The sequence below is a fragment of the Rhincodon typus genome, chromosome 35 (assembly GCF_021869965.1).
Source record: "Rhincodon typus isolate 14 chromosome 35, sRhiTyp1.1, whole genome shotgun sequence".
NCBI classification, from domain to species: domain Eukaryota; kingdom Metazoa; phylum Chordata; class Chondrichthyes; order Orectolobiformes; family Rhincodontidae; genus Rhincodon; species Rhincodon typus.
This window is the reverse complement of record NC_063366.1, coordinates 16,197,134-16,216,223: the sequence shown is the minus strand read 5'-3', so window position 1 is coordinate 16,216,223 and position 19,090 is coordinate 16,197,134. Positions and strand designations below refer to the sequence as shown.

The window sequence follows — 19,090 nt, the reverse complement described above, 5'->3', positions numbered from 1 at the left end:
ACTGACCGAGGGAGGGCCCTGAAACAGTCCGAGGGTCGGCCCTCGGCGGGGTTGGGGCCGGGGAAAGGGGGTGGGGCCTGGGACAGGGGGTGGAGCCAGTTGAAGAGGGTGGAGCCAGTTGAAGAGGGTGGGGCCAGCGGCGGGTTTGATTCCAGCGAAGGGGTGAGCCCAGCGGCGGGGGTGGAGTCTGGCTGAGCGGTAAGACCGGAGAGGAGAGGAGGAAAATGTGCCGCCGTGATGGGGGTGGGGCCTGTGAAAAGGGGTGGATCCCTGCGGGAGGTGGTCCTGTCCTGCGGGAGGGTTCGAGACTGCGAGAGGGGTGGGGCCGGGGTGAGTGGGTGGGGCCTGAGGTAGGGGGTGTGGCCTAAATGCGGGCGGTGCGCCGTCGAGGGGCGGGGTCTGTGTGCGCGGTGGGTGGGGCTGGATCCAGAGGCTTGTCCTTTGACTGGAGGCGGGACTATGGACGAGGACATTGTCTCAGGGGAAGGGGAGGGGAGAAGGTGCAATGGGCGGTGTCTATGGTGCAAGGGGCGGAGATTCGTGGTTAGGGGCGGAGTCTATGCTGCAAGGTGTGGTGTAATTGGACGGGTCTACATGTTAGGGGCGGTGTTGGGACGGAGAGGCGGGGCTTGGTGTGGGAATTAGGGCGGAGTTGGATGAGAGATAGATATTCGGAATATCAACACGCAAAGTATTAAATAGCAGGAATGTAACACAGAGGGCAATACACAGAGTAATAAATACCAGGAATGTTAAACACTTAGAAATTCAATTCATGGATTAAGGAGCATCTGGAGTATCCATCATTCAGATTATTAAACATTCGAGTTATTATAAATTCAAGAGCATCAACATCCAGAAGAGTAAACATCCAGAGTATTAAATACTTTGAATATTAAACAACTGGAATATCAACACCAATAGGATCAACACCAAGAGTATTCCACGCAGGTTTTCAACACCAAACACCCAGCGGGATTGTACACCCATAGTACATGACACCTCGGGCACCCAGCATCCTGTGTACTAATTACCTCGAGTATTTGCAAAGTGCCAAACAGCAGAGCTGCTCAGGATATTAAGATAAGTCTGTAAGAAATAGGAGAGTAACACTCAGCTCATTAAGTTTGCACTAACGTTTAATGTAATTATTGCTAATGTTAGAAACTTGCTTTATGTTTAATGTTATTTGGAAGATGTAAGTTTTGAAGCTTTGTGGAAGATGGATTTATTCCAAATTGTGAGGAAATGCCTAGACTCGTTCCTCTAAAACAGATGATTGAAACTACTGCCTGTGTATGTTAACCTGTTATTGTGTCTATTTGGAATAACTTTGGTTTTGATACAAACTCATAATGTGTTAATTAAGAAATTTGATTGATTCATTGCATTGTGTAAAATCTGATGTGGGTGAGGTCTTTGATGGGTCATCTTAATAACTAAAAAGGGTAGTTGTATTTTATGTTGTGATCCATGGAGTAGTGGGACGGGAGCAGCAATAGATTCCTACATCCTCATCAGAATATAAAAGCAGGGTACACAGCAGGATACTTAAAACAGTCAAGTTTAATTGGAAGTGGAATACTAATAATTGGAAATTGATAAAAGGAAATAGCAATAGTTTATTGTGTTTATGTTAGAATGCCTTTAGCAGTTTCTAACACTTTTCTGACCAAAGAAGATTTATCCTTGAAAAGGATAACCAAGATTAGGCTAAATGAATTGGCTGGGAAATTGGGATTAGAGTTAACTTGGAGGCTACGAAAGCTGGCAAAATTAAGGTAATAGTGCAACATTTGAAGTTGAAAGAACAGCGATGCAAACCAGACAGAGAGTCAATTGAGTTACCAAATATTCAATTGCAGATGAAATAGCTTGAAATATGAAAGGAAACGGGTATTTTTTTAAATGAACTTGAAGAAAGGGAAAGAGCACTCCAGATGAAGAAAGAAAGCACTTCAGAGGGAGGTGAAACAAGAATAAGGTACATTTCAGAGGAAATTGTTAGAAGGGAAATAGCAGTTCAGGCAAAAGAAAAAATGAATACCAGCTTAAAAGGCTGGAACTAAAAAGAAAAAGGTGTCTGAATTCAGGGTATATTCAGATAAAGAAAGATCTGAATCTAATCCAAGGTCCAATGGGGCACTTAAATTTATGCAAGGCCAAAATTTATTGAAAGGGATGTTGAGGCATGTTTCAAATCTTCTGGAAAGAATGTTAAGCCGGTGAGACAGCAGAATAAAACTTACGCAGGTGTCGTTCCCTCCAAACACCCTGGTCCACTCTTCCTTCACTCCACAACACCCCCCTAGCCATCGCCCCACGGCACCTTCCCCTGCAACCACAGAAGGCGTGTCACCTGCCCATTTACCTCCTCCCTCCCCAGTATCCAAGGGCCCAAACATACTTTTCAGGTGAAGCAAAGCTTTACACAATCTAGTCTATTGCATTCGCAGCTCACAATGTGGTCTCCTCCACATTACGGAAACGAAGCATAGACTGGGTGACTGCTTCACAGAACATCTACATTCTGCCCACAAAAAAGACCCTGAGCTTCCAGTTGCCTGCCACTTTAACACACCACCCTTTTCCCTGGCCAACATCTCTGTCTCAGGCGTGCTTAAGCAGAGCTCAGCATAAGCTGGAAGAACAACACCTCATTTTCCACTTAGGGACTCCACAGCTTTCTGAACTTAATATTGAGTTCAATAATTTAGGATTGAACTCTTCCATGTCCTAGCCCCTACCCCCACACACCAGGGCTTATTATCAGATAGTCCACTATTACACACAACCCATTGTTAGCCAATAACAGTCCCCATTAGTAGCTATTCAATCTCTTAGCCAGATCATTACCCACTCCTTTGTTTGTCTAATTGTTTGTCTCTCTCTTTGGGCTCTATCTCCAACTATCATATACTCCTTACCCTCTCCCCCCTGCCCCACCTACTTTCTGCATATAAACCGACATTTTCCTAGCTACCACCAGTTCTGCGGAAGGACACCGGACCCGAAACGTTAACTCTGAGTTCTGTTCACAGATGCCGCAAGACCTGCTGAGCTTTTCCAGCAATTTCTGCATTTGTTTCAGAATAAGACTAGGCTTTGCTCATGCAAAGCAAGCTGGTGGGTAGATTGTATAAAGTTTATGAACTTCCCTCTGAGGTAGCTTCTATGTATTATGAGATGGAATATTCTTGGCGCATGTGAATTGATCCCTGAGGCTTACAGGCAGAAATTTCAGAATATCTTTAAGCAGCTTGGGCAGACTGGAGTAGAGTTTGGTGGGATAAAGCAGAATGCTGGCATTAAAAATAGATTCCAAATGAGATGCTTAGGGAAGTAATCCTTCCAAAAGAAAGTAGAAATTCACTCCCTCCATTGGTATGAATTCACTTTTCTTTTCAGAAGAAATATTGAAACAGCAAGACAGGCAACTGAAATGGCTGACAATTATGAGCTCCACAAATTCCAATCTTTTTCCGTTGTTTCCACGAATCGAAGAAAAATAGAATGTGGGAAGATGAAAGGAAGGTGAATTCCCGGGGTTAACAAGGGACAGCTGAAAGCACTCCAGAAATTTCTCCTCAGGCAAGCAAGGAAGGAAGTAATATCTGAAAATGTAATTGTTTCTATTGCCATAAGGTGGGGCATTTAAGGTTTTGGAGTAGATCTGTAGCTCAGGTTGTGGGTGTTGAGGTTGGTTGGCTCGCCGAGCTGGTTTGTTGTTCTGCAGATGTTTCGTTACCATGCTTGGTAACAACCTCAGTGCAGCCTCTAATGAAGCGTCGGTATGTTTTCCCACCTGGTTTTTATCTCAACGGACCCCAGAGTTCAAAAACCAGGAGGGAAAACACACCGACGCTTTATCAGAGGCTGCACTGAGGATGTTACCAAGCACAGTAACGAAATGTCTGCGGAACAACAAACCAGCTCGGCAAGCCAACCAACCTCAACAAGGTGGGACATGTGGCACCATTGTGCAGAAATTTGGAAGTTGCGGGTTAAATCGATGGGATTAATCAGAGTACATAAAGTCAGTGCAGTAACAAAGGTAAATTTTTACCCAACTCCTCACTTAGAGGACTGTGTTGATAGCATGGTAAAGGTTTACAAAATATTCTTACCAGTTTAGGGGTTTGCCTTTTAAAGTAGAATTAAATAGTTAACCATTTTAGTTCTATAAAGGTAATATTTTTAAGAGTACAAAAAGACATTTATGAACTGTGTATTCAAACATCATTTACAAGAAAGTGTGTGATTTAAGCTAAGTGACTAGATAAACTACCTGGGGAGTTAACTGATGAAACGTTTATAAAGTTCAACTTCTACGATATACAGAAAGACAGACCAATGACCACAATCATGTTTCAGCTCAGAAGTATGATTCAAATCAGCAGGAGGGCAGTTCCATGTTTGGAAGCCCAGGCCTTCAGAGTTGGAAAGAAGTCTTAAATCTGTTTTAGCAGCTTAAAACAAACTTTTCTTGAAGTTCAATTAGAAAATATCACGAAAGTAGCTAGTGTCAATATATCTGTATATCTCAGGGAGTGGCAGTAACAGAGTGAATCACACTTGGTGAATGCATAGAAAGCTGCCAAAAGAAAATGCTTGAAACCTTTAAGAAATAAATGAAAGAGTTAGGATAAGAGTGATACTTAACAGAGGTTGACTGTCTGTAAAGTATACTGTTAGGAAAAGGGTTGAAGATTCCTTTTGTTGTTCATAGAATCATAGAATTCCAACAGTGTGGAAGCAGGCCATTTGGCCCATCATGTCTGTGCTGACCGTCGAAACATCATCCTACTCAGAGCCACTCCCCTACCCTACCCTGTGGCTAATCCACTTAGCCTGCATATCTCTGGACACTACGGGCAATTTACCATGGCCAATCCACCTAAACTGAACATTTTGGACTGTGGGAGGAAACCAGAGTACTTGGAGGAAACCCATGCAGACCTAGGGAGAATGTGCATACACCACACAGGCAGTTGTCTGAGGGTGGAGTTGAGCCCTGGCTGTGAGGCAACTGTGCTAACCACTGAGCCACCCTCCCTAAAATTTTCCTACTCTTCTCCCCTAAGCTTTCCTCCTCTCACCTTGAATCTCTACAGTGTGGAAGCAGGCCATACCAACCCTCCAAAGAGGGATCCACCAAGACCCACCTCATCTCATCCCTGTAACACTGCATTTCTTGTGGCCTATCCACCCAACCTGCACATCTTTGGACTGTGAGAGGAAACCGGAACAAATTCACACTGAGACAGAGAGAATGTGCAAACTCCACACAGACAGTCACCTGAGGGTGGAATTGAACCCAGGTCCCTGGCACTATGAGGCAGTAGTGCTAACCACTGAGCCACCATGCCCTCTTACTGTTAAGAGTTTTCTAAATTGTCTTCTATGGATATATACCTTTTCTACAGCTTTGTTTTGTTTTCCTTTGTGTATTGAACTTGTATTATTTTGCTTGTGAATGTGTTCAATTATGAACCACAATGATAATATCATAACACTGATGAGAAGAGTGCCCTGGAAATTAAGTCCTGTGATTTTATGAGTTGTCGTAAATTTGAAAAGGACCAATTTAATCAACAGGGTAATTAATTTGCCTTACTGGAACAATAATCTAATAGAAAAGAAACTCACATTAGATTACAATAACATGCACAAAAAAAGTTTTTATTATGGAAAGTGTATCCTTTAATTAGTGGCAAAATGGATTAAATGCAAACAAGTGTTGGCCACTTGGCTTTTCAAGCCTGCTCTGCTATTCAATAGGAGCTTGGCCGAACTGATTTTAACCTCAGCTCTACATTCGTGCATACCCCGAATAACCTTTCATCCTCTTAGTAATCAAGAATAATCTACCTCTGCCTTTAAAATATTTTAAAGTTCTGTACCCACTGCCTTTAGAGGAAGGGAATTTCAAAGACTCATGGTACTCCCTCATGGCTGCTTTAAATGGACGACCTCTTATTTTATAACTACTTCTACATTCTCGTAAACGTCTCGTTATTTGATAATTTGGTAGCTGGTCAGTTGGGCCTAGGTCTTTTGCTTGAGTCAGCAGTTTTTCTTTCGGAGTCTTTTGGTACTGGTTTTCATCCATTCATAGCGGATGGATTATTAATTACTCATACGCAAACTCTAACTGTACCTCTTTTAAATCCAAACCTGGTTACACTTGTTCACAAATAAGACAGACATATCTGGTAAATATTGGCAATGAGGAACAAATTCTGTGCATCAACAGTCCACACTACAAGGGTGGAGTGAGGTAGTTTTCTTATAATTCTTTTGTGGTTAGATCATGTTTGTTTTCAACTGTAATTATCCTCAATTCAGTGGCTGGGGAGTTGGACTTAGGTCTTTCGCTTGAGTGAAATATTTTTCTTTCGGAGTGTTTTGTCGCTGATTTTCACAGCGCAATAGAGAGAACAGTCTGGCTAGCTTGCAGACTTTTAGAGATGTAAGTGTTACTGCTCCCTTCGCAGTTTTGTAACAAAATTGCCACTTAAATCTAACAGGGGAAGTTGTTCATTCAACCCAAAAGCTCTGGTGTCAGCTTGTCACACAAAAGTATCAATTCCAGCTTCTCAAAGTTACACACTCTTTGGTAACCAATGAATGATCACCACAATTTTGCTTCAAATTGTAAAATTAAAACAGCAGTCCGAACTTCCATCCTTCAGTTTATATCTTCAAAATAAAAGCATAAGAACTAACCACAAAAATAACATTGTTCACAAATAAGACAAACTGATTTGCAAAAATATTATGGTAAATATTGGCGATGAGGAACAAATTCTGTGCATTAACAGTCCACACCATAAGGGTGGAGTAGGGTAGCTTCCTCACAGTTGTTTTGTGGTTTTTACTGAATGATCTCTTACATCAGGTGTCATTCTGAGAACTGACTTATCTAGAATTCAGCTGGGATCATTACAATTGGTGGTGGAATAGGGCTTCTGAGCCCGGGGCATGTCTGCTGCATCCGCATTTCTTTTTGTTTTTTTTATCTCTTCTCTCGTTGTTTTACTCTATTTTGTTTTACTTATTTCTTGGTGAAGAGCTCGGTTGTAACGACGACATTGCAAGTGGACCCAGCAGTGCAAACTCGAGTGGGCCCAGCAATATGGACATGAGTAGGCCCAGCAGCACAGACTCGAAAAGGCCCAACAGCGTGGACTCAAGTTGGCCCAACAGCGCGTACTTGAGTAAGCCCAGCAGAGTGGACTCGAATAGGCCCAACAGCGTGGAATGGAATAGGCCCAGCAGCGCAAACTCATGTAGGCCCAACAACGCAGACTCGAGTAGGCCCAACAATGCAGACTTGAATAGGCACAGCAGAGTGGATTCAAGTTGGCTCAACAGCGCGGAATAGGTGCAGCAGCGCAAACTCATGTAGGCCCAGCAACGCAGACTCAAGTAGGCCCAACAACGCAGACTTGAATAGGCCCAGCAGAGCGGACTCGTGGCTGTGGCATCAGAGGTGAGTTTTGGTTCCTGGCGGCATCTGTGTCCAGCGCAGATTGATGGAGACAATGGTGGAGGCAAGTTTGGGCCCAGTATGAGACCCAGTGGCATCAGCAGCGGCTGCATCGGCAAGGTGGGTTGAAGCAGACTCATGGCGGCAGTGGAGTCAAGTTTGGGCTGGTTCAGTACCTTGCATTGGTGAGGTCCAGCGAAGACACATAGTGGTGATGGCACCAAAGTGTGGTGACTTTCGTTCCAGCAGTAGCGGCGCGGTGAAGGGAACTCATGCCTGGCCACCAGGCCCATGGCCCATGATGGAGCACTTAACAAGAAGGACTGTAAAGCTTGACACTTCCTTTATTTCTTCATTTTGCTGCCTTTGTATTTTGTTTTGGTTTATCTTTCTGTGTTTTAAGATGGTGCCGAAGAATGGCAACCCTACACAACACTTTTCACTGTATTTTGGAACAAGATACATGTGACAATAAATAAATCAAATCAAATCAATTTCCACATAGAGAAGACTGAGAGAGACTCTGTCAGAGGCATGCAAATCATTCTGAGTGGAAGTCAGACAGGAACTAAAAACCATGAAGATGCTGATCATTTTCCTTATCGTAGGATCGATCAGAAGAGCAAATAAAAACAGTTTTTAAAAAACATTAAGACATATCAACGAATTTTGCGGTCCCAATGAGCTGGAGTTGGTCATTGATGTCAAAGTTCAGGGTTGACACAGTCAGAGATGTTAAGAGAACAATGGAAAATGAAGAAATTGTCCAGGCAGGTAGCCTAAGAAGCAGAGAGGTTGTTTAACTATATGTAAAAAGAAAGAAGAATCTGTGAAGATTCAGCAACTGGAATAAAATGGGGTAAAATGTGAGGCTGTTAAAAAGAAAGAAACATGGAATATTGTTTAAACTGCGAGGCTATAGAATGAGGTGGTATGGAGACAGTCCTTGTACCTAACCATGATAAGTTAACATGCAGATACAGATTAAGTAAAAAGGTAAAGTTGCTATAATCGTAGCTAGTATGAAGACCCTTATGGCAAGAAGCATTGATTATGATAGGAGGGAAGTCTTGTTGCAACAGTACGGGGCTTGGTGAGACCTCATTTAAAGTCATGCATGCAGTATGGTCCTCTTAACGAAAGATACACTCATCCCCAGGGCACTATATACCGGAGGGGTTTCACTCTGTGCCTAACCCAGAACTGAACAGAGACAGGATTGTTTTCACAAGGTAGGGGTTAATTATTCAGGCACACGCCGGTGACAGGAATCTTTCTCACACATTAGAAACTTGATCTCTGTCAAAGATTTGCAATTTCCTCTTGTTAGTGTGTACTTGGAAAGTTATCATCCTACACATGAGCAGGGAGCATGGGTGTGCTGAATGTAGAAATGTATTCTGTTGTTCAATATATTTCTTGCACATGTCATTCATCCTGATAAACACTGGGACTGTATATGAATGTCAATTAGTTGTAAGTTTTTCCTTTCAGGATAAGCTTGAAAAGTCACTGAGTTTCCTGCAGCAACAAATGGAAGAGGTCTTTCGGAGTCAGAATGAAGAAGAAACTAACATGATCCAGCTCAAGGTAAGATTCTGCACTGTGATCCTCAGCCATGAACATGTGAACCTGGAGCTCCTCATTTCTAACCAGTAAGAGAACGGCAATCACTTATTAAAGACTGGTTGGTAACAGCGACCAACCTCAGCTGCATTGCGTCCATCCACATTTGAATCTCATCTGATACAAAAGTAGAATCAGATAAGATGCATTGTACAGAAATACATTGCATTGGCCCATGCTCCCATTAGCCCCCTGTCATTACCATTCTAAGCCTGTTTGTATTTTCTTCTATTGTCTCTTCCTTCACCTGCTGGCTTCCCCCAAATGCATCTACGCTGGTCAGATTAATCATTCCGTACACCAATTCCTGACTGAAGAAATTCCGTCTTGGATTTGATTGTGACTATCTCAAGGTCCTGGTTCTGGGAAACCACAAGTGAAGTATCCATCTCCTATCAATCCCATCCAGCCTCTTTGGGATCTTAAAGACCTCAGTTAGATCCCCTTCAACATTTCCCTTTGTAGAAGGAAAGAACCCCAAACCTATTCAGTCTTTCCTGAGGAATATTAACTCTGCAGGTCTGGTATCACTTTGCCCTTATAGTCAGCGTGTGGTGGTGGGACTGAGGAGGTTCAAGAGGAATACGTGGTATCTCCACTTTCTTAAGAAACCCAAGCTCAGATTGTTCCACTCAGACAGACTTGGTGAGGGAAAACAGGGTAGAATCAGACCCAGCCTGGTCGTAGGAACAAAACCACGTCACTCAGAGGCAGCCTATTACCCTCAGGTTTTAAAACTGGGTAAAAGTGGCTTCTTACATGACACTTTGTGAAGGTAAATACAGACAGGTGGAGGTGGACAACATCAGTCAAAATGACAGATTGGATTTATATCAAGACTTTTACATCGTCAGGATATCCCTAGCCATTTTTGTGTTGTAGTGTGGGAAAATATCAGCCAATTAGCTCACATCATGCTCCCACACACAACATTGAGATAAGGATCAGATAGCAGGTTTTTGTGAGATGTTGATTGAGAGATAAATTTTGGCCAGAGTTAACTCTCCTGCTCTTTGAAACGGTGCCATTGGGGTCTCTTTTATCCACCAGACATAGCCTCAGTTAAATGTATCTTCAGAGAGATAGCAATGTAGTACCCATCAGTAATATACTGGTGTCAACCATTTCTTTCACCCAAGTCCTGGTGTGGGATTTGAACCCACAGCCTTATTAAACAGCAAACCAGAGCAGATGGATACAGCCAGGTGAAAACATGCAATACAAGTTTCAAACAGGTTAGACGTATCATGGTGACAATGGAGGGGATACAGTTTGGTAGCGATTATGTTGTTTAGCAAGTAACTCTGAGGTTTGGAATTGAAATCAAGTCAACACAAGTTCACATCACACAGTAGCTGCTTAAGAATTTTAAGAAGTATTCTGTAAAGGTTGCTTACAGACATTAGATTGTCATTAAAAAATTTCATTCACGAATGTTCTTTGGGGAGGCAAACCTTCATTATCTGGGTCTATAGGTCACTCCAGTCCAGTGGCCCAGACCATTACAATCCACTCATTCGCGACTTAACAAACCCATCAGTCACACCAAACTTTGGTTTTAAAAGATCGACAATCACAGGGCAACTAAGGGTGCTCTTTAAATGCTGCCCTTTCTGCTGAATGCCATTTCCCAAGAATAAATTTGTAAGAAGCTGGCTTGCACTGATGATAGAGCCAACTATGAGTAGGTGCCAAACACTGTAGCTTTATAAAGTCCAATGAAGGTTAAACAGGTTGGGACTCTGCTCATTGGAGTTTAGAAGAATGAGAGGTGATACCATTGAAACATACAGGGTTCTTCATGGGCTTGACAGGGTAAATGCTGAAAGGATGTTTCCCGTCATTGAAGGGCATAGTCTCAGAATAAAGGGGTGCCAATTTAAGACTGAGATGAGGACGAATTTCTTCTCTCATAGAAGAGCCACAGAGAGAGCTGCTGGGACAGTCATCCCCATTTTTATACTCAACTCCCTTTGAAATAATGGCCAACATTCTGTTTCCTACAGTGCCTACCCACCATTGCCAACTCCATTTTAGTTGGAGAATGGCAGGGATGGAGGAAACGGTGATTGATCTTGCTAGATCACTCCAGTTTGGCTGGGATTGGCTGAGCCGCTCACCGATTGGATCTGCTGCTCCATTGGAGGGTCACATTTGTTCATGTGTTGAGCAGCATGTGGGCTTACAGGAAGAGCATACGTCCCTGCCACCCTTCCAGTATCCCACCCACCCTGCAGAGTCAGACAATCCGTCTTCTTTGCCTAATGTTGGGTGATGATTGTATGCCCAGCAGCTCCCCATCCTCACACTCCATCCTTGTGCCCCACCCAATAGGCCATACAATCTTGCAATAACAAAACAGTACCTGTTAGTCCATTGGTGGAACAGAACTTGAGTATAACTGAAGAAAAATATACTTCATGGAAGGTTTCCGTCTTGCTCACATCAGAACAGTTTGCAGGAATACCAGTTCAAGGAGGAAAGCAACATTTATGCTGCATGAGAGGACAGTGCTGATTGGTTGTCAATCTGATTGGTAGAAGCGTCGCCATGGAGAATGCATTATCTTCAGTAATTGAGGGCACTTCACCGGCCTGGCAAACTAATTCCAACCGCTCCTTTCTTATCCTTCCACCCTCAATATTCATCACCTACATTCACTCATGCCCATCCCTGTGAGCAAACCCATGGGAGAAAACTTCTTTGAGGTTTTGAGGGGTGGAGTAAGGGTTTCATTACTTGTCTTTGAATTTTTTTTCATTTCTCAGTGGTTCAAAATATTGGTGATAGGCTGAAAAAGGGGCCAATAACAGAATATTCAATGACACTCCAACTGGTGGTCAAGGAGACTTTCTGATTGGCTGGGAAGGCAATGCACCTGAAGGATGGGCCAATGGCAGGAGTGTATGATGGGGATGGGGTTATGTGTGTGCTTCTAGAAGAGAAGGTCAGCGTGGTTTAAGGTCAAAGGTTATGTGATGAAATCTCCAATGGGCTCAAGATGTCCAGCGCCAACCTAGGGGGAGGTGGAGTGGTAATGTCACTGGATTAATAATCTAGATGGACCAGGATAATTCCCTGGGACCGTGGGTTCAAATCCCACCACCACCACAGCGGATTTGAAAATAAAAGCTAGGCTCAGTAATGGTGACTATTATTGGGCTGTTGTAAGAACCCATCTAATTTGGCTTTGGGAAAGGGAATCTGCTATCCTTACCCAGTCTGACAGTGAAGTCCAGTCCCATGGAGGATTGAAACAACAAGACAGGTCTCATTTAATGGAGATTCCAAAAGCATGCTGAACACCAGCTGTACCAAGAGAGTTTGTACCCCTGGCACAAGGGATGATCCCACCCTCTTCATTTTGACGGTGGAGGCACCCATTGGTCAATGGGTGGGTAATGCTGTAGAGTTCTTATCTTGGTAGGGGAGGCAGGGGTGGTGAATGTTATGTGGGAAGGGTCTGATTTTTTTAAACACTCTGACATGCATGTGAGTTCAGTGCCCACATTCTCAAGGGTTCCAGTCAGGACCTCTGAGCCTCTTCTGCCATTCCTCCAGAATGTCCTGAACATTTTCCCATCGTTTGAAGATTGGGATAAATATTTGCCCGTCCCAAAAGCATGTTGCAGCCCCTGATGAGATTTTGAAAACATTGCATCAAATCGGCATTTCAGATCCCCTTTTTTATTTCTGCCAATTTCAGTGCTTAGGTGCATTGGGCAGTTCTGATAGCAAATGTTTTTTTTAAAACTCTTTATAGGATGCAGTCATCACTGGTTGAGCTGACATTTATTGCCCATCTCTAATTGCTCTTGAACTGAAAGGCTTCCTAAACCACTTTAGAGGGCAGTTAAGAGTCATCCAAGTTGCTCTGGGCCTGGAGTCACATGTAGTCCAGAAAGGGCATTAGTGAACCAGACGGGGGTTTTAATGACATTCAATACACAGTCACCATTAGACAAGCTCTAATTCAGATTTTTAAATTCTCTTTTTAAAAATTTATTGTGTGAAATATTTCCAAATTGCACCATCTGAGGTGATAAACCTGTGTCCTCAGAATAGCAAGACTCTGCATTCCTAATCTAGCAACATTACCACAACACCACCTCTTCCCCTGGCTCCTTAAAGGCTTGTTTTACATCAGAGTTTCCAGTTGGAAAACTAAAATTTGCACAAGTGGACCATTTGTGTGTTTGCGAGTATGTGTCTGTTTGTCTGTCTGTGTGTGCGTGTGTGTGTGTGTGCTTGCGCATGCGTGTGTGTGTATATTTGTGCAAGGTGTGCACAAGTAGGTGGACACTGAAATATAATGCACATGTGCGTGTCAGCATGTGATTGCCCAAGAATGTGTATATGGGTGTGTGAATGTGTGCGTGTGTGAGTGCACACTTACCTGTATTCTTTTAACAGTGTGCCTGAAATATGCAAGAAAAATGTAGATTATGAGGAAGATGATGTGTACATAGTCTGGGAATCCGTGTGTGCATGAGCAAGCTATATGTATCAGCATGCAACCATGTTTCTGAAATTCCTCTCAAGCATATTGTCTAATGTTAATGAGCTTGAATATAAGTAAAACTTTCACCTTTCAGCCTGCACCCTCAGCATGGATACCTGTGTAAGTGGACGATGCAGAGAATACATTCAGTCTATACGTATCCCACAATATTTCAGACACATGAGCTAGTTGTTCATCATGTCCCGTATAAACTTGCATGAGACCTCTCCTCAAATGCACATCAGAGTCAGACTGATGGGGCAGCTCCAATCTCTTATTTGTTGAAGTCATTCTCCCTGATACCAAGGGCTCCCATCAATGGAATTGGTGACATGGGGAATGCAGAGAAGTGTCTCTACTAGACCCATTTGAGTGGTTTTTCTTCAGGAGTAATCCGGTTTCAACGTGTTTCTTCAATGATGTTGGATGAGATCCCAGATGGAAATCTGCTGAATGAGACAAACTGGTCCGACCATTCCTGTACACCTCTAACTGGAGGACCAGTGTGTTCACTTCCAAGTCTCACTGGTTTCTCAGCCTGGGTTTGAACACATTTCTTGTGGTATTGGTCTGGGCTGAATGGGTTTCCTCTGGGCGTGATCAAGTTAAACAGGTTTCCTGTAGGATTGGACTGGCTTGAACAGGTTTCCTGTGGATTGGACCAGTTTGAACAGGTATCCTGTAGGATTGGACTGGCTTGAACAGGTTTCCTGTAGGATTAGAGATAGTAGGAACTGCAGATGCTGGAGAATCCGAGACAACAAGGTGCAGGGCTGGATGAACACAGCAGGCCAAGCAGCATCATAGGAGCAGAGAGGCTAAGGATTGGATTAGTTTGAACAGGTTTCCTGTAGGATTGGATTAGTTTGAACAGGTTTCCTGTAGGATTGGATGAGATCGATGGGTTTGGACAAGTTTCCCTATGGGATTAAACCAGTTTGAACAGGTTTCGGTGAAATTGGATGGGTTTGGACAGATTTCTCTATGGGATCAGACCAGTTTGAACAGGTTTCTTTGAGATCAGATAGGTTTGGACAGGCTTCCCTGTGGGACTGGTCATGTTTGGACCAGTTCTCAGTGTGTTTTGAACAGATTTCAAACGAGAGTGATTGGCAGAACTGAGCATGACAGGTTGTTACAGTACCTCTTGAATGAGAATGAGGTAATGTTTGTGCAGGGACACCAGGAACTCCTGGCAGTATAAGATCATCCTGATGGTGAAATAAAAGCAGCATTTCCAGGGAGAGGTGGGATGGAGAGAGGGAGCTCTTTGAGTCTTAGTGCTACAGTGCACTGTGGGGGGTCTTGACACATCTCTCACAGACCTTGCCAAAAAAAGAGACATCTCGGCATCCCACCTGTTCAGTTTTAGTCACCAATAGTGGGTGATGTGTAAAACTCTCCTTTCGCCTTTTACTACAGGATGAGTGGCACGGTGGCTCAGTGGTTAGCACTGCTGCCTCACAGTGCCAGGGACCTGGGTTTGATTGCAGCCTCAGGCAACTGTCTGTGTGGAGTTTGCATGTTCTCCCTGTGTCTGCGTGGGTTTCCTCCGGGTGCTCCAGTTTCCTTCCACAGTCCAAAGATATGCAGGTTAGGTGGATTGGCCGTGCTAAATTGCTCTGTAGTGTCCCCAGGATGTGCAGGCTTGGTCGGTTAACCATGTTAAATGTGGCGTTATGGGGATAGAGTAGGGGGTTCTGGGTGGGATGCTCTTCAGGGGGCTGGTGCAGACTTGATGGGCTGAATGGCCAGTTTCCCTACTGTAGAGATTCTATGATTCCAACAGCATATGAAGCTAAAACACTCCCCTGTGATAATCTGACCTGATTGGAGTTGTTTTGTGTTAATTGGCCAGCAGTAATTTCACTTGATGTACCTTGGTTTGGGCTGGCTTTGTTGAAACTTATGGGATACTGAGAGACTGAGTAGACGAGGAGAAGACGTTTCCATTGGCAGGAGAAACCAAGATCTGAGGACACAGCCTCAGAGTGAAGCGACTGCCCTTTAGAACTGAGATGAGGGGGAATTTCTTCAGCCAGGGGATGGTGAATCTGTGGAACTCATTGCCACAGAAGACTGTGGAAGCCAAATTGTTGAGCTTATTTAAGACAGAGATAACCCTTGATTGGTAACAGGGTCAAGGTTTATAGGGAGAAGGCAGGAGAATGGGGTTGAGAAATAGATCAGCCAATAATGGTGGGACAGACTCAGTGGGCCGAATAGCCTAATCCTGCTCTTATATCTTATGGTTTTACGGCTTAGTTTTATTCAGAGCAGTTGATTTTGAGTGCCCTGAATTTGGCATTAGTTTATTAGCGTTGCTAGAATTGGATGCAATCTAGATTGGGCTGGCTCAGAATCACTTCAATAAGTTGGTGCTTGAACTATTTACGGTTTGGTTGAGAGCGAAAGGAGAAAAGCCAAAACATCTCAGCAGGGATTGCTTCTGCTCCTTACGAGTTGGCGTATCTTATTGTGAATGGATGTCAAATTCCATATTAGTGGGTGTTGAGCATTGTCTCAACATCATTCTTGGTATCAGTTGAGATACGAATAAATATCAGGTCATTCCATGTTACTGGTGTCTGATCATTTAAACAGAAAAAAAATGAATGTAGAGAGAGGCAATTGTTCTGATCACTCTGATCTGAACTTTAGTACATTTTCTGTTTAATCATCAACTTATAGACCATCCTCAGCACTTAGTACATCACCAGTGGCTACTATATTAAAGTGTGTGGCTATATCTGTAAAGTACATCTGTGTAAGGTTTAATTTTAACGTGCACGCACAAGGTAGAATGTTGTGCAGTGTAAGGGCTGATATCTGGAAGGTTGGCCTATTTGGTCTTTTCACCATGCATTTTGATATGGTGGCCATTCACAATTGTAGAGCATTCAAATGTATGGCCTATCCACTGAATTCATGTCACTACATTAGGTTCAACAGCACAGAGGGCGACATACAGTCAGAGGCAGTATTCTACCTTCTATTTAACTCAGATGGGAGACACATGATTGACATTGATATCCAGTCCTTCTCTCTTTCACTCAGTCTCTCCATTCTTTCTGTCCCACTCTCTCTATTTTCCCTCTCTCCTTCTGTCCCCCCTACATTCTCTTTCTCCATCCCCATCCCCATCATCTACCCTGTCATGCTCTCTCACATGCCTCACTCTCATTTGCCCCTCTGTCTTTCCATTTCTCCACAATCTCTCTCCCTTTCTTTACTCTTTTTATTTTCCTTCTCTGTGTACCTCTCCCCTCTCTCTCTCTTTCCCCCCACTCTCTCTTTGTCTGTCACTCTCTTTCTCCATCCCCAACCATCTTTCCCTGTCACTCTCTCTTCATGTCTCTCACTGTGCCCCTCTCTCAGACTCTCTTTCCATCTCTCTTCTATCTCGCTCGCTTTATTCACTCCCCTTCTTTCCCTTCTCCATCAACCTCTTTCCATCTCTACGCCCGCTCCCTCTTTCTGCCCCTTGTCTCTCAGCTGTCAGTGAAATGAAAGGCAGCCCATCCCCACTGGCAGTGTGTCGTTCTTCTATTATATATGGGTGGCTCTGACAAAACATAAATGTTAAAGGTTAATCATGGTAACTGAGATGTCGTTTGATGTCCAGTGGAAACGGGCCTGGGATCAGATACCTGGGTGCATTCGCCACACAAATATAATACCCCAAGACAGTTCCTCACCTTGTCCAGCTACCTCACTCTCACCAGCGCAATTAGTTTAAACCTGAAGCAACTGAAGGGCTCTTCTTTCTTTGATGGTTATGGATCATGCTCCCCTTGCTCTGTGGACGAATCTCTACTGTGATACTACCAAAGATAGGGGGTGACTTTCCGAATCCCCCACCCTTCTCCAAGATTACACCACATCCTGGGATATGATTCAGTGGCAGCCATAAGGTCTTCACCTAAATAGACAATCTTCATGTCCAGTGGGACGTCAGCTGGCAGCATGTAGTCATGCCTAATTCTAGACCTGAAGCTCCACATTCATGTCTCACTTCAGGAAATGATGGTCACCGGTGGTTTGTCAAAATGTACTCAACAGTCCATCAAGCCTCCTGGTACGCCAATACAGGCGGTGAGTTTCCTTGTTGGCTAAGATGGGGTAAAAGCCAATGACTTACCATAAACATGTGCCAACCTCATTCCATGTCAGGTTCCCGAGCATCCTCTCACCAAATTGACAACTGAGTAATATCGGCCAGGATGGACCTTGCTTCTGGACCACAACCCTGCTGAATGGACAGGGAAATTGGACAAGTGCTTCTCCCTCACGATCCACACTCGTCAACAAGCAGATTTCCTGTCATTGTTCCAGCTGGATAATCCCATACCCCACCACCAATTCCTCCACTCCCGATTCCTGCCAGACTTGTGATTGGCCAGTGTGGAAAGTAACAGCCACATTATGAGATGAGAGTGAGAGACACGGGGCGGGGGTAGGGAACAGAACATCTGATTATGTTCCCTGTTGGCCATTAGTTAGTGGTAAATTAATGGTAGTGTGACAGTAGAGATTGGGTCAAGTAAGAGATGGTAAGACAGAGAGATTCTCCTAACCATCTTGAGGATTAATGAGGAGAAAGACCCCTTCAGGCCGCCAAAGGGTGAACCCCTCAGAGGTTGAGGTGGCCTGGTGGTTTGCTCTGAATTAATTAGGTCTTTGGCTTTAACAGAAAATGGCGGAGAGCCTGGAGCAGAACATTGCGGCTGAGTTCACCACATTGCACCAATTCCTCAATGACGAAGAGGAACTGATGAAAGGGAAGCTGAAGGAGGATGTGGAGAGACTGTCCAGGCTACTCAGGGAGAACCTGCAAAGAATTACTGAGAAGCGGGCATCCATTGAATGCACCATCCTCGAAATCCAGCAAAGGCTCAATGTCCAGGAGACAGCCTTCCTCACGGTAAGAAGCTCTGTTGGCAGAGTCTTCCCAGAGAGCAATGTCTACCACAGCTCCTTCAGAGTTGCTAGGTCAGACTTCTAGAACAAAATAGCATTGTGTAGTAACGCCATCCCCCTTACCCAACAACACTGTGTAATTATCCCCTAACAGCACTGTGTAATTATCCCCTAACAGAACTGTGTAATTAACCCCTAACAGCACTGTGTAATTACCCCTAACAGAACTGTGTAATTAACCCCCAACAGCACTGTGTAATTATCCCCTAACAGATCTGTGTAATTACCCCCTAACAGCATTGTGTAATTATCCCCTAACAGAACTGTGTAATTACCCCTAACAGCACTGTATAATTATCCCCAACAGATCTGTGTAATTATCCCCTAACAGAACTGTGTAATTACCCCTAACAGCATTGTGTAATTATCCCCTAACAGAACTGTATAATTATCCCCCCAGAGCACTGTGTAATTATCCCCTAACAGCACTGTATAATTATCCCCAACAGATCTGTGTAATTACCCCCTAACAGCACTGTGTAATTACCCCT

The 19,090-nt window shown here is 43.8% G+C and overlaps 1 protein-coding gene across 6 annotated transcripts in view; it reads left to right on the top strand.

The window, feature by feature from the left end:
* Positions 1–143: 143 nt before the first annotated feature.
* Positions 144–19,090, top strand: part of LOC109938626 (zinc-binding protein A33-like) — a 25,592-nt gene continuing 6,645 nt past the window's right edge. Inside the window, exons 1-3 of one of the 6 annotated variants that reach the window (XM_048616716.1) lie at positions 144–198; positions 8,987–9,082; positions 18,313–18,543. In XM_048616716.1, coding sequence (XP_048472673.1) covers positions 9,026–9,082; positions 18,313–18,543 — 288 coding nt within the window. In that variant the 5' untranslated portion in view covers positions 144–198; positions 8,987–9,025. Of the gene's footprint in view, positions 199–670; positions 1,297–3,010; positions 3,623–5,270; positions 9,083–18,312; positions 18,544–19,090 lie in introns of those variants that run through there. The other 5 variants (XM_048616719.1, XM_048616715.1, XM_048616718.1 and 2 more) reach the window with 5 other exon arrangements.